Raw genomic sequence first — 20,090 nt, 5'->3', positions numbered from 1 at the left:
CAACCAAAACTCTAAACAACTGCCGTCACTTCCCTTTGACCTTCGTGCGTGATAATTGCCTAGGGACTGCAGTTATCGCCGCAAGGCGCAAGCGCTAGGTGCGAGGAGTCCGCGCTGACCAGTGCTGGCCCACATGTTCATTGAACGTCATATGCAAAACGCAGGCACTCTTATAAAACCACCAGCGTCACACGTTATGTAATACACGCCGCGACACGCAAACGTTCCGACACGACACAGCCGGAACCCCCACCTCATCGGCCCATCCACCCCACACACGGGGTCATGCCGCAAATCCTGCCCCCCTTTTCATAGGTGGGGTCTCCGTCAATGCAAAATGGCTGTTGTATATGGGGGTCTGGCCGTCTGGGAATGCACTGCACACCGCAGGACTACGCCAACCTGCCCCTTACCCTACCCGAGTGATGAATAGGTGATGAATAGGCTTAGCCCCTGCAGCACTCTCAGCGCTTGCCGCCGCCACCGCCACCGCCGCCGCTGCTGCTGCTGCCGCCACCGCCGCCACCGCCGCCACCGCCGCCACTGCCGCCGCCGCCGGCGTTACCCGGCCCCACGCCTGGGCCCACACCCGTGGCGATGCCCTGCGCCGCCGCCTGCGCATCCTCCGCCGCCACGTCAGCCGCCGTCATGGGCGGGAACTGCGCATGTGTGCCGTACAGCGCGGGGGCCGTGTCGCCGGGAATGGCGCCCCTGCGTGTGCGTGTGTGTTTGCGTGTGGCAGATGGAACAGAGAGAGGGACCGTGTGGCGTTGTGTGTGCGTGTGTGATCGTGCGTGTTCATTCGAGGAGAGCGCACACGTGTTTGTGTGAGAAGGGGCTGGTAGGATGACCTCCCCGCTCTTGCGCCCACCCGCCCGCCCTCTCAGGCCGCAAACACACGCAAGCAGAGACTGGCGTAAATGCAGCCCGCTCCCCAACCCGCTCTCCAACCCGCTCCCCAACCCACCACACTCACCACACAATGATCTCCCTCCCCGCCACATCCGTCAGCCTTAGGTCCAGCGGCAGACGCGGGAGGCCGCTGAACTCCCATGACGCCCCCACTGTGTTTTGCATGACACGCCAGCTGGGGCCACGCAGCGTGCCCGCACACCCCGGAGTCAGTCCACCCCCGCCGCCACCGCCGCCGCCACCCCCGGCGCTGAGGCTAGTCACGCCGCCGCCAAAGCCCGTGCCGTAGACGTTGCTATTGCTGCTGGTGCCGCTGGTGCCGTTGCTACTGCTGCTACTGCCGCTATTGCCACTGCTGCCGCTGCTGTTGCCGCCAGTACTGCTAGCACTGCTGCTCTCAGGCGCGGGGGTGGTGTTCTCAGCGGCGGGTGTGGGGCTGCCGGCGTTGCTACTGCCGCCGCCCCCGCTGCTACTGCCGCCGCTGCTACTGCTACTGCCGCCCTCTGCCGCCTCCGCACCGGACGCGCGCTGCTGCCCCGCCGCCGCCAATTGCGCCAGGGCTAGCTCGATGGCGGTTGGTGCGCCGCCGAACACCTTGGCGGCGGCGGGCTGGTCGGCGGCGTCCACCTTGGGTGCCGGGGCTGTCACGTGTGGGGGCACATACACACATATGTATACAGCCGGGCAGTTGAAGGAGGCAATTTGGAAGCACTTGGAACTCAGTAGGTACGGCAGCTAGCGCGTAGCTGCGCAGTTCAACAGCGCTAGCCCAGGAGGAAACACTAGAACTAGAAAGTGCGGCTAACCTGCAGGGCCGACGGCGGCGGCGGCGGCTGGCGTGCTGGCCTCTGGCGCCGCCGCCGCCGCCGCCTCGGCCGCCGCCGGCGCGCTGGCCTCGGGCGCCGCCGCCGCCAGCCGCGGGCAGTGCGCGATGGCTACCTCCGCCAGTCCGTCCCCGGCCACGTCCCTCGCTGACAGCCGCAGCCAACCGCCCTCACTCGTGCGCAGGCCGCTCACGTACACAGACAGGTTGCGGCCTGAGGGAGGTGGGAATGTGTGTGTGTGTGTGTGCGTGTGTGGAGGTGTGTTGAGGGAGGTGGGGCTGTGTGTGTGTGTGGGGGGGGGGGAGGCGTTTGGGAGGTGGTGGCGGGATACCTGTGTGGTGGGTGGCAATGGGTAAGGTAGGCAAGTTGGGTGGGTGTGTTGGTGCCAAGGATGGCCGTTGATTGTTTTTTCGCACGCACCTCATTACCTATCTATTTCAGCAGGGACCTACTTCGGGCTCCGCACCCCCCTTCCCCCCAGCAGCCCCTCCCCCCCTCACCCAGTGCCGGGCAGCTGACTCGGCGGTAGGTCACATTCACAGACCCCCGGGCGGGGTCGGCCAGTCGGGTCCAGGCGTCGGTGTGCAGGTTGAGGTCCAGCGGGTCGCAGCTGTTGCAGGTGTCCGCGACCTGGCAGGGGAGGGCGTGGGGCGGGAGGGGTGCGGTGGGGGGTGGAGTGGTATGAGGGGTGGTGGTGAAGGGGTGGGCTGAAGGTGGGGACTGGGGAGGGTTTGTAGATACAAGCCCAAACTAAACCAAACCGAGCTGAACTAGCGGAGCAACACGGCAACACACGGCGGCCCCCGAATGTTATGCGTGGATCTCGCCTGCATTGCAGGGTTGGGCGACGATTCCTTGACTGTGGCAACCTATCTCAACGAGCCGGGCACACAACCCCCCACCCACCCACCGACACGCACGCACGCACGCACGCACGCACACACACACACACACACACACACACACACACACACACACAAAGCTGCTACACACGCACCTGCAGCAGCAGCCGCCCCGGCGCCAGCACATTGCTGGTGGCGGCCGCCACCTCGGGTGACCCCCAGTGCGAGGAGGGCGGAGACAGCGCCGCGGCGGCGGAGGGGACCAGACAGCCCGGGGAACCCTGCGAGCGAGGTGTGTGTGTGTGTGTGTGTGTGTGTGTGTGGAGAGGAGAGGAGAGCGGGTATGTGCCCGAGCCCAACGAGATAGGTCCTAATACGGGGGTGGGGGTGGTGAAGTGGAGGGGCGGGGGGGGGGAGAAGGGGATTTGGTCTCAACCCGCGCCGCCCCACCCGACCCACGCCGATGTCCCGCCAATCAGCATGTCCACCGCATCCGCCACATCCGCCGCCATACCCGCCGCACAAACACACACGCGCACACCCTCATCCCGCCCTCTCTCCCCCCCGCCCCCACCTCGGCACACGCCACTTCCAGACACACGCCGCACCCCGCCTGTGCCAGCCGCTGCGCCAGCGGGCTAGCGGGCGAGATGCCCGCCACGTAGGGCGATGTAAGCGGGCCGTAGCCACAGTGATTGGTGGGCAACGTCACCGCCTGCGGGCGTGTATTTGGTGCGCATGTGTTTACGAAGGCGTGTCGTGTGCGCGCGCGGATGTCGTGTGTGCGCGTGGATGCGTGCGTGGGTGGGTGAGGAGGCGTGCGTGTGCTTGTATGCATGTGTGATGGGAAAGCTCAAGAGCGGGAAGGGGTTGACACTGCATGAAAGCGTGCCATTGATGATGTGAGGGGACACAAACGGTGCCGGTGTGCGTGTCTGTGATGGTGTAAGGGACACAGACGGTGCCGGCGCAAGTGGCAATGCGAGATTAAAGCGCGGCGTGAGCGCAAAAAGGAACGCGCGAAGTAAGGCGAGAAGCCCGGCCGCCCCCGCCGAAGAGGTCGACACCGCACGCAGAGCGTGTCTCCCCGTGTCCCTGTTTGCCGCCAATCGTGTGCCCCGCGACCCACGGGACCCCCTTTCCCTTCCCGCCCCTCCCGTCGCCCATTCCCATCCTCGTCCAGATCACGCACCCACCCACCTCGCCCGCCGCGCCGAATCTGAAAGCGCGCGCCGTCACAGGCACTGTGAAGTTGGCGTTTGGGTCCGACCAGGCGCCGAGGCCGCCGCCGCCGCCGCCTCTGCCAGCGCGAGCCGACGTGGCATGGCCAACCCCGCTTCCGTCGCTACTGCTGCTGCTGCTGCTGCTGTTGTTGCTGCTGCTACTGCCGCCGTCGGACTGCTGTTGCGTCAGGGCGCGGCCTTGGGCGAGCGCGCGCGGCGGCGCCGGCGCCGCGACGAGCGCGCAGAGCAGCAGCAGCAGAGGCGCCGCGGCCGCGGCGCGCCGGCGACGAGGCACCCTGCGTTGTCGACTGCTGTTGCTGTCGCACTCGTTGCTGCTACTGCTGCTGCTGCAAGTGCGAGCCGCGGATGCCTGAGACGTATTCGCGGGACTCATTATGGCTGTGCAGCCCACTCCCACGATGCAGGCTTGTCGGATTTAGGAATGAAGAAGGAAACAAAGAAATAGAAGCTGCTGGGGAAATGAATCTCGGGCGCTGTGCTGAAACACCGGCAGCGGGTCGCGAAAGGGCGGGCCGCGTGTTCGTAATGAGTGCCGCCACAAACACACACGCGCACACGCACCCAACCCTGAAAACCCGCCGCCGGCGCCTCGCCACCCATCCTGCTGCTACAGCCTCTCCAGCAGCCCCAACCCCGCCGCGCCCTCGACACGAGGGGCGCTGCACAGCAGCCCACATAAAGCCGAGCACAGCCGGCAGCAGCACCCGCCGCCGCCGCCGCCGCCGCGGTCGCCAGCGTCACTGCTACTGTCGAGGCAGGGGAAGGGAAAGCAGTAGCCGCCGCCGTCACGTGCGCGGTGGCGGCGGCGGCTGGCGGCAGCCCGCAGCTCCGCCGCCGCCAGCCGCCGCGCCGCCAGCAGGGCCACCCCCGCCGCAGGGGCCCCGGGGGCGATGGGAGCTGCTACTGCCGCTGCTACTGCCGGTGCTGCTGCCGGTTCTTCTGCCGCGGATGCTGTTGCTGCTACTGCCGATGGCCGTGGCCGCCGTGGTACTACTGCCAACCCGAGTGCCTTGGCGACAGCTGCCACCTCCGCCGCATCCACCTCTGCTGCGTCCACCTCCGCTCCCGTCATCCCCTGCTGCAGCCGTTGGTGCAGCTGCAGCTGCTGCTGCTGCTGCTGCTGCTGGTGCCGCTGTCTCAGCCTGCACCCATCAGCAGGGTACGGCACTGCCGCTGGTGCTGCCGCTGCCGCTGCCACTGCCGCCAGGGAAAGGGGGCCAGCCGCACGGCCCCCGCCTGCCGTCGTCGCTGCCCCCGGGCCTCTAGGGCCGAAGAGCGCACCTCCCCCGGTACCCCCGGCCGCTGCCGCTGCTGCTGCTGCTGCCCCGGCTACTGCTACAGCCGTGGCCGGGCCGTCTGCTTCTGCTGCTACTGCCACAGGGGCCGCAGTGGTCGCGGCGCCTGCTAGGGCCCCACCCCGGGCGCCTGCAGCCGCCGCAGCGCCCGCAGAAGCAGCAGCCGTTGACCGCCGAGACCGCGAAGACCGATGTGCTGCGAGCCCGACACCCGCGCCATTGTTATCAGCCGCTGCGTCTCGCGCCAGCTGCAGCAACCAAGCCACATACTCGCACAGACAGCCGCCCACGCCGATCAGCAGCACAGCGCTAGCGGGGTCGGGCATGTGGGGTTGAAATTTTGGTGCGTCGGCGCGTCCGAGGACTTTTGTGTCACTAAGCAAAGAAGCTGGAGCGAAATGGTTCAGTGAAGTAATTTATTGAAAGCGCAAATTTTGGCGGTGCTTTTCGCTTGTTGAAAATTTTTGCAACTCCTCCGTGCTTGGCCAAACCCAGCGCCCGCAGCCGACGTCAGCTGCCCCCATCTCGCCTCGCCGCTGTAATGCAACACACGCCAGCGCTCTTCTCGGCCGCGCTTGACTGACACCCTCCATTCCACAGTACTGACACCCAGGACCCACTGTTGATTTGTAAGACATAGCTCACTTGCCGGAGGATACAAACGGGACCCTGCCCGTCCCCCTCGGCCCGTCCCCGTTCGTACCAACCGTCGACCCTGCCGCCAACTCGGCCGGTCAAACAGGGTCAACCCTCGATTTTCCTCTGCCACCTACGCCGCACACGCACACTACAAGGCGCTGCTCATCACAAGGCTTTCGGCCACCGCCGGTTAGCCACTGCCGCTCACATCGCACCGTCACACCATCAGCCTGTCACACGGCCCCGGACCCTGCATGTCCCACAGCGACTGCCAACACACACTTCACGCGAACCGGAACGAGAACACCCGCACCGAGTGGTCTTCCGAGCCAGACGCCAGCTGCGCCGCGCCGCCGCCGCCGCCGCCGCCATTCACACCACCACCACCAACCGCAAGCGCCGCCGCCGTGCCCTCCTCCAGAGCCCCAGTGCCGGGTGCTCCCCGCCAGGCCAACCGCCGCACCGGCGCCACGTGTCGCCACGCCGGCGGCGCCGCCCACAAGCACGTGGCAGTTAGGCCGCCGCCGCCGTCAACCGCCGTCGCAGCTGCAGGGTCTAACTGCCACAGCTGCAACGACCCGTCCTCCAGGCCAACCGCCAGATGGTACGACGCGGCGCCGCCGGCGGCGCTGCTACCGACGGCGGCGGTTGGTGCGAACGCAACCGCCGTCGCCGCGCAGGGGAACTGCGGCAGCGCCGCCGCCAGAACTGGGCTAACCGCTACGCCGCCAGGCGCCGCCGCCGCCGGCTCCGAAACCAACCGCCACACCTTAACCGTGTCGTCACGTGCGGCGGTTGCGACCAACCGCTCGTCGTGCGACCAGCACACGCTCCAGATGACACGCCCGTGCGCGCCCTTGGCACGACACAGCAACTCGAAACCCACCTCCTCCTCCCCTTCCCCCTGCTTCCCCCCCTGCTTCTCCCCCTCCTTCTCCCCCTCCTGCTGCTGCCCCTTCTTCCTATCAACGCGCTGGAAGATGGAGAAGGTGCGGTCTCGGCTGCCCGCCGCCAGTCGGGCGCCGGAGGGGCTCCAGGCCAGCTGTGTGACGGTGAGGGTGTGCGCCCGCAGCTGCGCCAGGGCCCGCCAGGTGCGAGTGCACCACACCCACACCGCGGCGGTGGAGGCGGTCTGAAGGGGGAGAAGGGGAGGGAGGAGGTGGAGGAGGTGAGGAGGCGGAGGGAGGGAGGTGAGGAGGGGAGGGTGGGAGGAAGAGAGGGGAGGAGGGGGAGTCGGTTCCACTTCCAAGAAGGGGCAGGAGGGAGGTGACGCCCGTGCGAGGACCCACCCTGCCACGCACCTCCCACCGCACCCCTCCGCATCCCCCCACCGCAGCCACCCACCCAACCCACCCCGATACCCCCCACCCCCACCTGCGCCTTGCAGGCCGAGGCCAGGAACCTGCCGCAGGGCGAGGCGGCGGCCGCCCACAGCTCATTGCCGTGGCCGTACAGCTTGTGGGTCTCGGGCCACAGCGTGTTCTGTGCCAGGTGCTCCTCCAGGGGGGGCTCACGGACCACCTGGGGGGGGGGGTGGGGTGGGGGGTGGGAACGCGTGTGCGTGTGTGTGTGTGGGGGGGGGGGGAGGGGGACGGGGGACCGTGGGGAGAGGGGCGCAGGTGAAGAATGGGGAATGTGTGCCTGCGTGGGGACGTGTATAGCCACGTGTGCGTGCGGGAGGCAGTTAGCATGCCGGCACTCGTCTGTCCCTCCGCGTCCGAACATCCCGGACCCCGCCCGCCTCGCCGGCCCTGAAAGCCACCTACACACTGCTCCATCCCCACCATCCCGGGCGACCGCTCACATGCCCACCACAAGACATCCCCTCCCCACCCCTCCCCTCCCCCACCCCACCCCTCTCCACCCCACCCCACCCCGCTCCACCCAAGTGGAACACCCGCTCACATGCGGCGCCGCGTAGGGCACGAAGTCGGGCCCATCCGCGTAGTCGCCGCCGCCGCCACCACCTGCTGGCGTGGCGTGGCGTGGCGTGCAGGACAGGACAGGGGAGGGAGGGCGCAGTGTGACGCAGTGTGACAAACACGGCGTGTGTGTGTGTGTGTGTGTGTGTGTGTGTGTGTGTGTGTGTGATGTACCCGAGCCCAATGCAAAAGTCCCAACATCATCATCAGAGGGGGCACTGCGCATGGCGCGTGACGGACTGACGGTGTGTGCTGTGTGCTGCGTTGACGAGCAACCCGCCGCCATCACCCCGGCCTTCCAACGCCCGAGCCCAGACACATGGACTGGACCCCACACACTGCTCCCACACGCCTTCCCAACCCCCTCCCCCTCCGCCGCACCTGCGCCGCCTCCGCCCTCCGCCGCGCCTGCACCCCCGCCGCCTGCCGCCGCTGCCTCCTCCTCCTCGTACACAGCCTTCTGGCTCAGACCCAGGGCCGCCACCGCAGCGCCGAAGCCCAGGCCGCGCCGCCGCCGCAACGCCGATAGCGCGGTGTCAGAGCTGCTGCTGGTGGTGGTGGTGGAGGAGGTGGTGGCGTCGCCGCCACGGAGGGCCACAAGCGTGTCGATGAAAGCCTGTTGTCGTTGCGGCCGCGAGTTAAGGAAACATACATGTGTGTGTCAGGTAGTGCAAGGAGTCTGTAGTGCCGGAGCCGGAGCTGCACATGTCCTACTTATAAGGCCGGAGCTGCACATGTCCTACTTATAAGGCCGGAGCTGCACATGTCCTACATATAAGGCCGGAGCTGCACATGTCCTACTTATAATTGTGATGGTACTACCCCCAGCCCCCAGTTGTCTTTAATGAATTTACCCCCACCCCCGTCCTCGCTCTTTCGCATTGGGTTCGGTTCAGTTCGGTCTGGTATCTACAGCCCCCAACCCCATCCCATAAGTATCATCGCTTGCAACCAACGCCTCTGCCTGTGCTCCGCCCGTTTCCGATGGTTCTGGTGTAGTTTGGGCTGGTATTTACAACCCCCCCATACACACAACACACACGCACCTGCGGCGCCTCGAACACGCGCAGCACCTTCTCCTCCGCGCCGCTCACGTACGTCAGGTGGCCGGGTTCGGATCCAGATCCAGATCCTCCCGCGGCGGTGGGCACGTGCGCCACACAGCGGAAGTCGTGCCCGTGGATCTGGCGGCGGTGGAGGGCGGGGGCGTGTACGTGTGTGCATGTGTGCATGTGTGTGTGTGTGTGTGTGTGTATGTGTGTGAGTAAGGGTTACTTCGTGCCGATGCCTCGGCCGGGGGTGGGCATGTGCCGCCACCAGCAGCCACGTGCCACGCGCCACCACACGCACATGCACACGCACCTACACACACACACACACACGCCACTGCTGACACCTCACCTGTGACCGCGCCACCTCGCACCAGTGCAGCTGCTCCCCCTCCCCCCCCTCCTGCCGCCCCCCCTCCTGCTGCTTCCGCTCCCCCTCCCCCTGCTCCCCCTCCTCCTCCTCCTCCTCCTGCTCCTCCTGCCCCTGCTGCTCCCCCTCCTGCTCCCGCTCCCCCTGCTGCTGCCCCTGCTGCTGCTCCCTCCACACGGTGGCTGTGTGCACGCGCGCCGTCTGGTCCTCGCTGACGCTGATGACGCAGCCGCCGTCCAGCCCCCACGCCAGGTCCACCACACCGCCGAAGTGGCCGCCCAGGGCGTGGCGGGGCCGCCAGTGCGCGGCGGAAAACGAGGAGGAGGGGGAGGGGGCGGCGGAGGTGGCGGTGGGGTGGGGGTCACAGGGGGCGCCCTCCTGGCGCCACAGGTGCAGTGCGCCTGCGTGCGGCGTGGCGGTCATGACGGGGGGGGGGGTTACATTCCCCCGGGGGGCGGGGACGCGGCTTGACGTGGGGATGTGTGCGTGGCAGCAGGCGCCCATGTGGGCTGGCTCGAGGCGCTGTGACGCACACACACACACACACACAGGGGCACGCACGGCGCAGCCTCACCTCAACCACAACCATAACCTCAACCATAACCATAACCTCAACCATAACCGCCCGCCCGCCCGCCCGCCCCTGCCCATCAACAACCACAGCGACCCGAGCCCCACCCACCCACCTACCCACCTGTGAAGCCGTGTGCCAGGATTGCGCTCTGCCCCTGCCGCTGCCGCTGCTGCTGCCGCCCCGCCGCCGCCGCCGCCGCGGGCCGCGGGCTCCACACGCCTCCGAAGTAGCCAAGACAGGAGGCGCCGGCGTCGCCCAGCGCCGCCTCATTCATCCACAGGCCCGAGCCGGCCTTTCGAATGGAGGATGGGACGTACCGTTTATGTGGCGTAAACGTGTACAGGTATGTTGGACAGCACAATAAAATATCACACACCCGCACTCGCTCTGTTTCCCTTGTACAAGGAAGACACCTCCACCCACCCACCCACCCACCCACCCACCCACCCAACCACCCACGCACCCAACCACCCACCCACCCACCCACCCACGCACCCACGCACCCACCCACCCACGCACCCACCCACCCACCCACCCGCCCACCCACCCGCCCACGCACCTCGTAGCGCCAGATGATCATGGTCCGGTCCATGGACGCCGTCAGCAGCGCGGCTGTAGCCCGGGTGTGGCTGCGGCCGCGGCGCAACCCCCCGGCTGTAGCAGCCCCAGCGGCGGCAGTAGCGGCTGTAGCAGGCGGCGGCGGCGGCGCCCACTGCAGGCCGTGCACCCAGTCCTCGTGGCCGATCAGCAGCGCCTCACTGCTGGCCACGTACCTGTTTTTGAGGGCGCGCGCGCGCGTGTGTGTGTGTGTGTGTGTGTGTGTGTGTGTGTGTGTGTGTGTGTGTGTGTGTGTGTGTGTGTGTGTGTGTGTGTGTGCACGAGATACGGGACACGCAGACTGTGCGGTATGCAATGCTTGAGCGGTGTGTGTGTCCCTGCCAGCCCTTCCCCCCCCCCCACCTCCCGCCCCTCCCCCGCCCCCTGTTGACATGGGGTAGTTGACTTAGCGGGGAAACGGTCTGCCCCTACCCCATGCGTGTCAGTGCGATGAGGCTAGGAACGTATAGGGCCAAGAGCAAGCCCAACCTAGACTAAGTCACACGTATAGGAGCACATGCGAGAGGTCCCTGGGTGCAGACTGGCATCCTATGTAGACCTGAGCGACTCCCAGAGTGACCCGATCCACTGTCCCCAACTGCCATAATACAGCGTACGGTATCTAGTACCAGCGACCAGTCCAGCTATGACCTAGTATCAACAGGTTATGAGCCCCGATAACGGGGCTCATAACCTGTTGAAGTCTAGAGGAAAAGCGCCCACCCCACACGTCTGGGGTGCATTCCTTCCTCTGTAGTTCTCGGGGTATATGAGTGCTGATCGCTCCTCCACCGCCCCCCCGCCCCCCACCTGTGTGTGTCCGTGTCCACGTGTGGCTTGGGCGCATAGCGCTGAATCAGCACTGCCAACGGGTCCTCACAGCAGGCAGCGGCAGTAGCACCAGCAGCGGCAGTAGCCGCCCGCTGCAGCGGCTCCGGCTGTAGCTTCCAGATGCGGCCGTACCTGGTGCGCGGTGTGTGTCATCACGCAAGGCATTCATTCGTTGTTGCGGACTGTGGAGACCCCGGCCCGTAGCTGACCCGTGGCCCCGGCCCCCGCTTCATCGGTTGCCCTTCACTCCCGCCCATGGGGCGCCCACCCCTCACCCCACCAGCGGCAGCATGCCTCCACACCCCTGCTCTGCAACCTCGTCCCGCCCCCCCCCCCTGTGCTCGTTTTCGTTGGTTTGGTTTAGTTTGGGCTGGTATTCACAATCCCCCCTCCCCCCCTGCACCCACCTGTCCTGAGACACGCTCGCCAGCAGCAGGTGCGGCCCCGCCGTCTCGCCCCCAGCTGCCGCCTTTGGAGTGCTACTGCCGCCGCCGCCGCTGCTGCTGCTGCTGCTACTGCCGCCGTCAATGACGCAGAACGCCACGCCGCGCACCCAGTTCTCGTGACCCTCCAGCGCACACGCCGGCACGAACCGCGGCCGCTGCGGCTGCTGCTGCTGCGACTCCACACCAGCTACTGCTGGTGCTGCTGGTGCTACTGCCGTGGCGGCGGCGGGCGGGCGGATGTGCAGGGTCACGCGGCGGTCAGTCCCGCCCAGTGCCAACAGCGTCCTGTGGGGTGCCGGTTGCGCCGCGTTAACTGCTCATGTCGCTGTTGCGTGCATGTGTGTGTGTTTTGTGTGTGTGTGTGTGGGGGGGGGGGGTTGCAGATACCAGCCCAAACTAAACCAAACCCAATGCAATAAAGCGAGGGGGTTGGGGCGGGGATGGGAGGCGGCGGGTATTGACATACTGCGCAGGGGATGCTAAGGACCCGCCCTTATTATTATTCAGCCCCCCCAATGCCGCTCCAACTGCCACTGCCGCTGTCCCCTCCCCAACAACTCCCACTCCCTCCTGCATCCCCACACGAGGCCCTGTCCCACCCAGCCCTCCACCACCCTGACACGCCACCCGCCACCCACGACTTGTAAACATCGTCTCCCCATAATCAATCTTGCATGAAACCCACCACTCCGGGTCCAGCGGCAGCGGCGTCAGCGCCGCACTCGTGGCCATCACCATCTTGTTGGCGCCGCCGCCGCCCACGTGAATACGCTGGTCCTCACACCAGCACCCCGGCCCGTAGCAGCCAGCGGCGGTAGCCGCCCACGCCGGCTGCGCCGGCGGCGGCGGCTGCGGCGTTCCCGCCGCATCTGCACTGCTGTCGCTGCCGCCGGCTGCAGCAGCGCAGCTACAGCCCCACACAATGACGTCGGCGTCACCGGCCGTGCTCACCAGCAGCAGCCGCGGCAAGGCGGCTGCTGCTGCTACAGCCACTGTCGGTGCTGCTGCTGCCTCCCCTGTTGCTGCTACTGCCGGCGCCGCCGCCGCCGCCAGGCGCAATGCCGCCAACGAGGTGACGGGGCCGCTGTGTCCCTCCAACACAGCCAGACAGCTCCATTTGGGGGCAGCGGCGGCGGCGGCCGACTGGCCCTGCTGCGCCCCGCCGCCGCCGCCACTGGCGGCGCCGCCACCGCCACCGCCACCGCCGCCACTGCCACCGCCATCGCTGTACGACACCAGCCACACGCGGATGGTGTTGTCCGCTGCGCCCGAGACCAGGATGTGTTGGTGGGGCGGCAGCTCCGGCGTGTCTGTGTATGCGGCGGGTTACACGTGTGTGTACGGTACGTGTGTTGTGGATGTAGAGGTAAACGAGTCCCAGGCAAGAGGAGAAAGGTGCAGTGGCAGGGGCAGAGCTGGACAGGACCGGATAGGGTGGGCGACAACAAGGGGTGGTGGGGTGTTGCGAGGGGGCCTGAAGGCAGGTGGGGCGAGGTGCCGCGACCAACCGGCATGCCCAGCAGTGTCGCATGATTTTGCCTCACCTTCGGCTGAAAGCCACAGGACACAGTTCACCATTCCCGTGTGCCCGGCCAGCGTGCACGCCACCTTGGCGGACTGCAAATGCCGATTGGAGAGTTCAGCATGCCCACAGTTGCTTTACTTGCATGATATGCAAGTATTTGGTCGTTATGGCTTACCTCAACATCATACAGCGTGACCATATGATGCGCGGCATAAGCGACGCCGCCATGCTCGCCCCAGGCTAGCGCGTTAACCACGCGGTTAACACCTACGCTAATATAATCTAATGAGGCCTCCATTGGCTTGTGGCAAGCAGGTCAAACGTGCCCGGTCAGGACGTAATGTTGCGACCGCACTGCATGGCTTGAGCGCGTACTATGCTCCTAGACTTTGGACGTGGGAGGGAGCAATTGGCCAGGGCAGAGCTGGTGCTACAGGAGTCAAGGGATTGCTCAGTGTTGATGCATTGTGTTTGGCACGGCCGTGTCATGGGCCGGCCACAGTCGTCAGCTCGCCACCACGCCTGCCCTGCCCTACCTCTCTGCTCCTCTTGGTTCCTCCTCCACACACCCCGCAACCCTCCACTTCACCAAATTCAGTTCGTGCAGCTTATGCGGCGGCCGCTCCACAACGCGGCGACCCTGGCCCAGCTCCCAGGCCGCCGCCTGCTGTCCGCAGCATGCCAATGACAGATGCCAACTCCGCAACCCCTCCGTCGGACCCGCCGCTCGCAGCTCGCTACATCCTGCCGTCACAGCCGCTGCAGCCGCGCTTCACCTCCAACCGCTGGCAGCCCCCGCGCCTTACGTGCTGTTGTCAGCCGCATCAAGCCGGCAAACCATGCACATCACACCCCGCAGGGGCGCCCCAACTCAACCGCAAACCCGGCGAAAAGTAGATTCCCCTCGTGCTTGCAAAGCACGATGCCGCCGCCATGCCTCCCTCATGCCTGGCTGCTGATGCTGCTACCTACAGGCCTGCAGCAGCTGCGGCGGTGGCCCCTTGGAAGCAGGCCAAGGACAAGGCGCCACAGCAAACGTCACACCGCCACCACGCATCAACAATTCCACCACGCCTTCAACACGCACTGCCTCCCCTCCCGCACGAACACACACGCAATCGCCCCCACGCTAGGGCGGGAAATGTCCGTCCTGCTGCCCGTGTTGCCCCTGCTGCTGCTGCTGCTGCCCCCCGTGCCCGTGCGGCGGCGCCGCCGGCAGTACAAACTGCAGGTTGAGCCGCAGCCGGGACAGTACGGCAGGCAGTGCGGTTATAACCGGGCCGTACCGGGGCAGGTTGTCGTGCAGGTCAAACAGCGGCACCGCCACCAGCCGCATGTTCTTGGGCACCTGGGGGGTTGTGTGTGTGTGTGTGGGGGGGTGCGAGCCAAGGGCGAGCGAGGAACGTGGAGGCGGAGAGGTTTGGAGGGGAAAGGGCGAGTGGGGGCCGCAGGCGAGGCCATGGGTGGGTGGGTGGGTGGGTGGATGGGTGTCTATGCAAGGTCATGCGCCCTGGCCGGGCTCCCAAAAGATTGAAGATACATACCGACCAGCCGGGGACCTGCCGGGCTCCAAACACACAAACCCAGGGCCCCCCGGTGTATAGCCCGTGCGCCCACGCCGGCGCGCAAGCCTTCAACCCTCTGCTGCGCGGTGACTCAGACCTCCCCTGGCACCCCTCCCTTCCTCCGCCTGTGCTCGCTAGTCTGGCTTGGTTTGCTTGGTTTGGTTTAGTTTGGACCGGTATTGGGGACCCCCCCCCCCCGGCCTCCTGCTCACCGCGAACACGCAGCGCTCGGGCAGCTGCACCACAAACAGCTTGCGGCTCTCCTTGGGCCGGGTGATGTGCGGCGGCACGTAGGGGTAAAACACCGTGTCGAAGTTGGGCCGGTAGAACACGCCCAGCACCTGGGGGCGGGCGTGTATGTGTCCGTGTGTGTGTGTGTGGGGGGGGGGGTTGGGGGCGGGGGGCCGGTATGCGTGTCGGACGGCCATGGTCGGGTGCAAAAGACGCGTGTACGCTGAGCCGCCACGTGCCGGCCACGTGCCTACACATCCAGCCGCCAGGTGCCACGTCACCCCGCCAGCACCCCGGCGCCACGTAAGCAGCACACATGCAGCCCGAGCCGCTGCCCCAACCACCCCCGGGCCGGCCCACTGCCCTCACCGCTCCCAGCGCTGCCGGCGGCTCACCTCCCCCACGTCCCAAGTGATGTGCAGCGAGGGGTTGGCGGGGGCCAGTGTGTTGGTCAGCTTGCGGCGCAGGCCCTCCACCTCTGTGCGGGCAAACACACACGAAAGAGATAACAGGTATAAGGACCCGCCGCACTGAGAGTTTTAGAGCAACTAGGAGCATGAGCTTTCAGACCCGTCCTTTGGGCTTCACGTGTTGTGTGGAAACATCACTGTTATCGCTCAAGCGATTGACAGCAGCCCGAGCTGCTGTGTGGCTGCGTTGGGCGGCCGCCAAACACACGCACTGCGCGCATACCATCCCCGCGACCGCCTAAACGCCTCGACGCCCCACGCCGCTGTTGCCCCGAGGTTTGAGGCTCCGAGCAATACTAACGAGCCAGCCGGAGCCGGCGCCGCTGCGTCCCCACGCCCCACCTTCCTCGCCCGGCCGTAGCCGCCCCCCGGGCAGTTTGAAGTGGTTCAGCCCAAGCTGCAGCAGGAGCACATGCGGCGTGTTGTGCTCCTGCACCACCAGGACCGCCTCTACCGATCGCCGCATGCCGTGTTGCTCATAGCTGCAATGGCAGCGCGGCCGGAGCAGCAGCAAAACGGCGCGGGATGGTCATGCGGGGCTGCCTCACGAGCGAGCACGCAAAGGAAACAATTAATGAACATGGACTGGCAGATTGATACTTGCCTACTCCGAAGCCGCGCTAGCCGCTCCTGCACGCTCGTGTCCTTCTCGAGCTTTGGCTGCTTGTTGCCAAACGTGTAATTGGTTAACGGGTAAACATTATATACGGGTTGGCCTTTCGTGGCCATCCCGAGGACAGCGCTAGGCCAAGCTTGTTGAGTGAGCTGTGCGAGCAAGTGCTGTGCACACGGCAAAAAACTATTAAGCCAGGGCGTCAGGAGCTTGTCTGGTGCGCTTAATTTATTATGAGAAACAACACAATGGCTTGGACGTACAGGTCGGGAGTTCCGCTGCCCAAACCGTCTGCCAAACCGTGCCATGGCCAGCCCACGCGTGGTCGATTGGATGGCTTAAGCACTTCCTTGAAATCTCAACGGCCCATGCATATCGCTTGTCGCTACGTCTCCTGTGGCGCATCGCCCTCCCCGCAAGGCCACGGCTGGTCGCCTCAACGACCATCCCTGACCGCCTAAGTGTACCATCGAGTACCGCACGACTCCTCTCCAATCGTCACTACGCAACTTTAATTTCTCTTTGTCAATCTAGCGGCACCTGCGTTTTACTCTCCTTGTCCTCTTCAACACAGTGTGGGCAGAAGTTGCTGTCCTCTCCCACAGGACCTATAGGGACCTCTCCCTCCGTCCCTGCAATCATCGCACGCCACCAGGGCACCACGGCCTCCCCTGCACCCCACAGGCTCCCAGCCACCACGAACTTGCATCCAGAGCACTCCAGTGGTGACACATGCAGCAGAGCCCACGCTGCCGCACACCACTAACCCCGCATCCCTCAGGTCTGCTGGAGTTCCCCGCCCAAACCGTGCCAATGCCAACTCAGCCGCCACCGACTCGCTCCCTCCTCACCTGACGGCCTGGCCTTGAAACGCACCATACACGCCTCGCGGCGTGTCGCCACCTGCGCACCGTAGGTGACCTGGTGCAAGCACTGACAGCGGCGGCAGCATGGCGCCCAACACGGCCAGTAGTGGGAGCGACTGGGGGTGCGGCATCGGAGGAATGGGTGCGCCAGCACCTTGACCCGGAGACGCAGCTACGCGAGCAGCCGGCGCTCGAGGGCCTGGATAGCCTTGCAGCAGACATACCAGAGACCTGGCTGGCAGCAGCACGTGCAGTACAGGAACGGCTCCAGGCTGGGTTGGGCCCCGCCCCGCCCTCGGAGTCGGCAGCGGTTCGGCTGATCATGCATTGCCTTGGCTGGAGGATACCTGGCATACAGCAACCCCTGGCGCTGGAGAACCTGTCTGTACTTGTTGCTACCATCATGCAGCTGGAAGACGTCGGGGTAGCTTGCAGTCAACTGCACACAGCATATGCAGCTGAGGCGCGCGAGACACGGTGTAGTGCTCGACTTGGCCTTCGCGGGCCAGGCATCCAAGCGTCAAGTCCTTGTCGCCGCAAACTACACAGGCCTTCAACATCCCCGCTGCATCCAGCGGCCACCTGGCAGGTGCTTAGGCAGCGCTAGCTGCGCCACAGCGGTGTAGAGCCCGCAGAGGATCGCGGAGGCGGAAAGCACCACTATGATGAGCACCAGTTGGTCGCGGCGGCAGCTCCCGTGTCCAGCCTCTGGCAAATCCCATCATCCAGGCGCCATTGGGCTTCCCTGGCTCCATGTCATTTATAGGTGCGCGGCGGGCAAGACCGCAAGATTGTGCTGCTTGTGGTATGCTGCTGGGAATCGCAAGGTCTTTGTTGGAGGGCTGAGACGTGGGCCGATGGGGGAGCACCTTCCATGGCATGCATCTTATCAGTACCCGCAGTTTGGCCCCGCTTCGTGTTCAGGCTGCCTAAGTGTGAGAAGTTGGCACTAGCAAGCCTGTCAAAGGAGGGCTGACACGGGGCGACGTTTTCGGCAAACTCCACCATCTCTTGGGCCTTGGGGGATGCCGGCATGGACTGCCCTCTGGGGCTCTGGCATGCCCTCCAATGCCGCACAGTCGCCATGCTCAGTACTTGTCTACTTTACGTTTCTTCACCTTATATGTCCTATTTATGTCACTGCAGCAATGGCTGCACAATGTGAATGGCAAGACCAGCGTAAGGGCTTGAAGCGCAGCGTCGACGGTCACAAAGCCCATTGCAGAAGGGTTGTTGCTAAACTGGAGGAGGCCATTGTAGAGGCTGAGGAGCAGTGCCCGCACAATTTCCGCCCGGCGCTGCCCAAGCTGTGCGATGCGAACGAGGACGTGGCCAAGGTAGCTGGCACCGGCAGCGAGTTGGTGGAACGATCTGACAGCGTGTATGAGCACAGGCTCCAGGAGCTGCAAAACTGGAAGGACCGGGTCGAATTCACGGCCAGGTACGTTGCTGCTTTTGGGCCCCGCCATCTCAGGAAAGGGCTGACGTTTGCTGCTACCTCCGCGCATTATTGCCAGGCACTGTGACTACGTCTTGTACTTCGAGCTGTGCGTTTTCTCCAGCTTTAAGAAGCTCCCCAAGTACCAGCAAGCGCTGGACGCGGGCGCTGAGGAGCTGGAGACGATGTCAGCAGCCCTGGATCTGCTGACTTACATGAGCCAAGCGGAGTCGTTCGACGATGAGGTCATGCAGGACATTTTCATCACGCCCGGAAACCAGCTAATGCGCGAGGCGTGGTATGAAGAGGTCGTGCGGCAGGGCCTGCAGGTCGACGAGTATGTGGCCCTACGCCAGTTCAAGGGACTGACGAACAACTGCTTTCGCGACCACGACCGCGCCAAGCCCGCGGACGCGCTGCGGGTGCTCAAGTCGTCTCTGCCGGTGCCGGCGGACTGCGCGCAGTACAAGCAGCCTCTAATGAAGCTGCTGGAGTTGCTGTCGAGATTCGCACCGCGTGAGTTCTCTGTGCGGGGCAGGTACCAGGGGCACGGTAGCAAGGGGCACACAGTGTGAGCGAGGGTTGTGTGCTGTCTGATAGTAGTAGGATGCCGCTTGCAGTCGGCTTCGCAGTGGCTTTGGCCGTGTTCACATCTGAAGCCGCTGCTCTCTTTCGCCCGCTTGACTCACAGGCCGCCAGTAATGTGCTGTGTGTTGCCGGAGCTGTTGCAGCCGCCTCAGCAGCTGCCCACCCCTGGCACCTGCAGCATGAGGCGCAGCTAGCCACCACGTGTTGGTATGGAGCAGCCTTAGCGCGGAGAGGAAAGGACCACATGACAGCAACAAGCACAGCAGCCAGGGAGGTGCGGCTTGTGCCTCCAGAGGCAGCGCTCGGGATGGGGTGTGAGGCGTTGGGTGGGATGGCGTCGCAGCCCACAAGCGGACTCAGTGGTGCTCAGCTGGAATTGAAGGTGTACGGCGACCTGCAAATGGTCGAGGATGAGTGTGTCACGTACGTAGTCAGTGTGAGGGTTTCATTTCTACGCTGCCTTCGTACGTGACACACTCATCCCCGACCATTTGCAGGTCGCCGTACACCTTCAATTGGGGCAGCCTGCCTGCCTGCCCCTGCCCCGTGCTTGCCATTGCGACTGCTAGATAGGCACCTGGTTTGGCTATGTGCCTGTGGAAACCGACCCCGGCTATATCCGGGCGATGAGGTTGTTCGGCCTCAGACTGTGGAGGGGCTCAGCCCCTTTTCCCGTGACCGGGGAACACTTGTCTACGCTGCAAGTGAACTGCACATCAGTTTGCAGGCATGTTAGTCGGTTCAGCAATTGTATTCATGCTGAAAATGAGACTCAGTCCATCTCATCCGTTTTGATTCACTGAGTGCTAAGCCGTAAGAGGCTGGTTGCTATGCTGTGTGTATGTGACTGTAAAGCTGTAAATGTGCTTGTTGTGGTGGAAGAAGGGTGTGTGTCGGGTGTGTGTGTGTATTTGTGTTTGTATACAGGTGTAATAAAGATGAACGAGTTACGACAGGAGTTACGAGTTGTGAACGGGTATGTGGAGGGGTTTTACTGGAATAGCGGTTAACAAAGATGCGATTGTGTTAATCGGTTAGGTGATTCCTTCCGTCCACCATCAACCCCTAGCCTCGGCCGCGTCGGCTCTTTGACAGGATGGTATGGATTGCATGCATGGGGCAGAGCGCATGGCAACCAGGCATCTGGTGTGCACACGTTTGCCCGGTTTGGTCAGCCGCGGGCACTCGTTTGCTTGTAATATTTCAGCACAGAACAAATAACACAGGTTACTAAGCCTAATACGTTTGC

General features: G+C 64.8%; 5 protein-coding genes across 5 annotated transcripts; 1 reads left to right on the top strand and 4 right to left on the bottom strand.

The window, feature by feature from the left end:
• Positions 1–4,282, bottom strand: CHLRE_10g462816v5 (uncharacterized protein). Its single transcript, XM_043067190.1, has 7 exons — positions 3,779–4,282; positions 3,153–3,293; positions 2,734–2,859; positions 2,237–2,366; positions 1,719–1,949; positions 977–1,553; positions 1–711 (listed from the first exon to the last, which is right to left on the bottom strand). The coding sequence occupies exons 1-7, from the start codon at positions 4,193–4,195 to the stop codon at positions 465–467; spliced, it is 1,869 nt and encodes a 622-aa protein (XP_042920587.1). The 5' UTR covers positions 4,196–4,282; the 3' UTR covers positions 1–464.
• A 58-nt stretch (positions 4,283–4,340) lies between these two features.
• On the bottom strand, positions 4,341–5,522 carry CHLRE_10g462783v5 (uncharacterized protein). Its single transcript, XM_043067189.1, has one exon. The coding sequence runs from the start codon at positions 5,441–5,443 to the stop codon at positions 4,430–4,432; it is 1,014 nt and encodes a 337-aa protein (XP_042920586.1). The 5' UTR covers positions 5,444–5,522; the 3' UTR covers positions 4,341–4,429.
• A 48-nt stretch (positions 5,523–5,570) lies between these two features.
• On the bottom strand, positions 5,571–13,472 carry CHLRE_10g462750v5 (uncharacterized protein). The gene is made up of 13 exons (XM_043067188.1): positions 13,246–13,472; positions 13,090–13,162; positions 12,231–12,855; positions 11,507–11,830; positions 11,079–11,231; positions 10,231–10,444; positions 9,792–9,963; positions 9,080–9,498; positions 8,725–8,862; positions 8,060–8,294; positions 7,662–7,723; positions 7,131–7,277; positions 5,571–6,888 (listed from the first exon to the last, which is right to left on the bottom strand). Exons 1-13 carry the CDS (start codon positions 13,366–13,368, stop codon positions 6,040–6,042), a joined length of 3,534 nt encoding a protein of 1,177 aa, XP_042920585.1. The 5' UTR covers positions 13,369–13,472; the 3' UTR covers positions 5,571–6,039.
• A 48-nt stretch (positions 13,473–13,520) lies between these two features.
• On the bottom strand, positions 13,521–16,182 carry CHLRE_10g462700v5 (uncharacterized protein). Its single transcript, XM_001698373.2, has 5 exons — positions 15,941–16,182; positions 15,679–15,818; positions 15,262–15,344; positions 14,848–14,976; positions 13,521–14,418 (listed from the first exon to the last, which is right to left on the bottom strand). The coding sequence occupies exons 1-5, from the start codon at positions 16,063–16,065 to the stop codon at positions 14,200–14,202; spliced, it is 696 nt and encodes a 231-aa protein (XP_001698425.2). The 5' UTR covers positions 16,066–16,182; the 3' UTR covers positions 13,521–14,199.
• Positions 16,183–17,752: 1,570 nt separating this feature from the next.
• On the top strand, positions 17,753–20,052 carry CHLRE_10g462650v5 (uncharacterized protein). The gene is made up of 4 exons (XM_043067187.1): positions 17,753–18,256; positions 18,333–18,769; positions 18,945–19,115; positions 19,339–20,052. The coding sequence occupies exons 1-3, from the start codon at positions 17,964–17,966 to the stop codon at positions 18,953–18,955; spliced, it is 741 nt and encodes a 246-aa protein (XP_042920584.1). The 5' UTR covers positions 17,753–17,963; the 3' UTR covers positions 18,956–19,115; positions 19,339–20,052.
• Positions 20,053–20,090: the final 38 nt, after the last annotated feature.

The sequence above is a fragment of the Chlamydomonas reinhardtii genome, chromosome 10 (assembly GCF_000002595.2).
Source record: "Chlamydomonas reinhardtii strain CC-503 cw92 mt+ chromosome 10, whole genome shotgun sequence".
Taxonomy (NCBI): domain Eukaryota; kingdom Viridiplantae; phylum Chlorophyta; class Chlorophyceae; order Chlamydomonadales; family Chlamydomonadaceae; genus Chlamydomonas; species Chlamydomonas reinhardtii.
Note: the sequence above shows the minus strand (reverse complement) of the source record. Positions and strands in the feature narration are given on the sequence as shown.

What these genes read in the sequence shown, in the direction of transcription:
- CHLRE_10g462816v5 (XM_043067190.1), bottom strand. Translation starts at nt 4,195, where the DNA reads ATGAGTCCCGCGAATACGTCTCAGGCATCCGCGGCTCGCACTTGCAGC. An exon ending in TGGAAGTGGCGTGTGCCGAG is followed by an intron (nt 2,860 to 3,152) that starts GTGGGGGCGGGG and finishes CCTCGCTCGCAG; the next exon opens with GGTTCCCCGGGCTGTCTGGT. An exon ending in AGTCAGCTGCCCGGCACTGG is followed by an intron (nt 1,950 to 2,236) that starts GTGAGGGGGGGA and finishes CACCTCCCTCAG; the next exon opens with GCCGCAACCTGTCTGTGTAC.
- CHLRE_10g462783v5 (XM_043067189.1), bottom strand. Translation starts at nt 5,443, where the DNA reads ATGCCCGACCCCGCTAGCGCTGTGCTGCTGATCGGCGTGGGCGGCTGT.
- CHLRE_10g462750v5 (XM_043067188.1), bottom strand. Translation starts at nt 13,368, where the DNA reads ATGGAGGCCTCATTAGATTATATTAGCGTAGGTGTTAACCGCGTGGTT. An exon ending in TGCCCTACGCGGCGCCGCAT is followed by an intron (nt 7,278 to 7,661) that starts GTGAGCGGGTGT and finishes CCCCCCCCCCAG; the next exon opens with GTGGTCCGTGAGCCCCCCCT. An exon ending in CCTCGGCCTGCAAGGCGCAG is followed by an intron (nt 6,889 to 7,130) that starts GTGGGGGTGGGG and finishes CTCCCCCTTCAG; the next exon opens with ACCGCCTCCACCGCCGCGGT.
- CHLRE_10g462700v5 (XM_001698373.2), bottom strand. Translation starts at nt 16,065, where the DNA reads ATGGCCACGAAAGGCCAACCCGTATATAATGTTTACCCGTTAACCAAT. An exon ending in TCACTTGGGACGTGGGGGAG is followed by an intron (nt 14,977 to 15,261) that starts GTGAGCCGCCGG and finishes GCCCGCCCCCAG; the next exon opens with GTGCTGGGCGTGTTCTACCG. An exon ending in CCGAGCGCTGCGTGTTCGCG is followed by an intron (nt 14,419 to 14,847) that starts GTGAGCAGGAGG and finishes ACAACCCCCCAG; the next exon opens with GTGCCCAAGAACATGCGGCT.
- CHLRE_10g462650v5 (XM_043067187.1), top strand. Translation starts at nt 17,964, where the DNA reads ATGGCTGCACAATGTGAATGGCAAGACCAGCGTAAGGGCTTGAAGCGC. An exon ending in CGGGTCGAATTCACGGCCAG is followed by an intron (nt 18,257 to 18,332) that starts GTACGTTGCTGC and finishes CATTATTGCCAG; the next exon opens with GCACTGTGACTACGTCTTGT.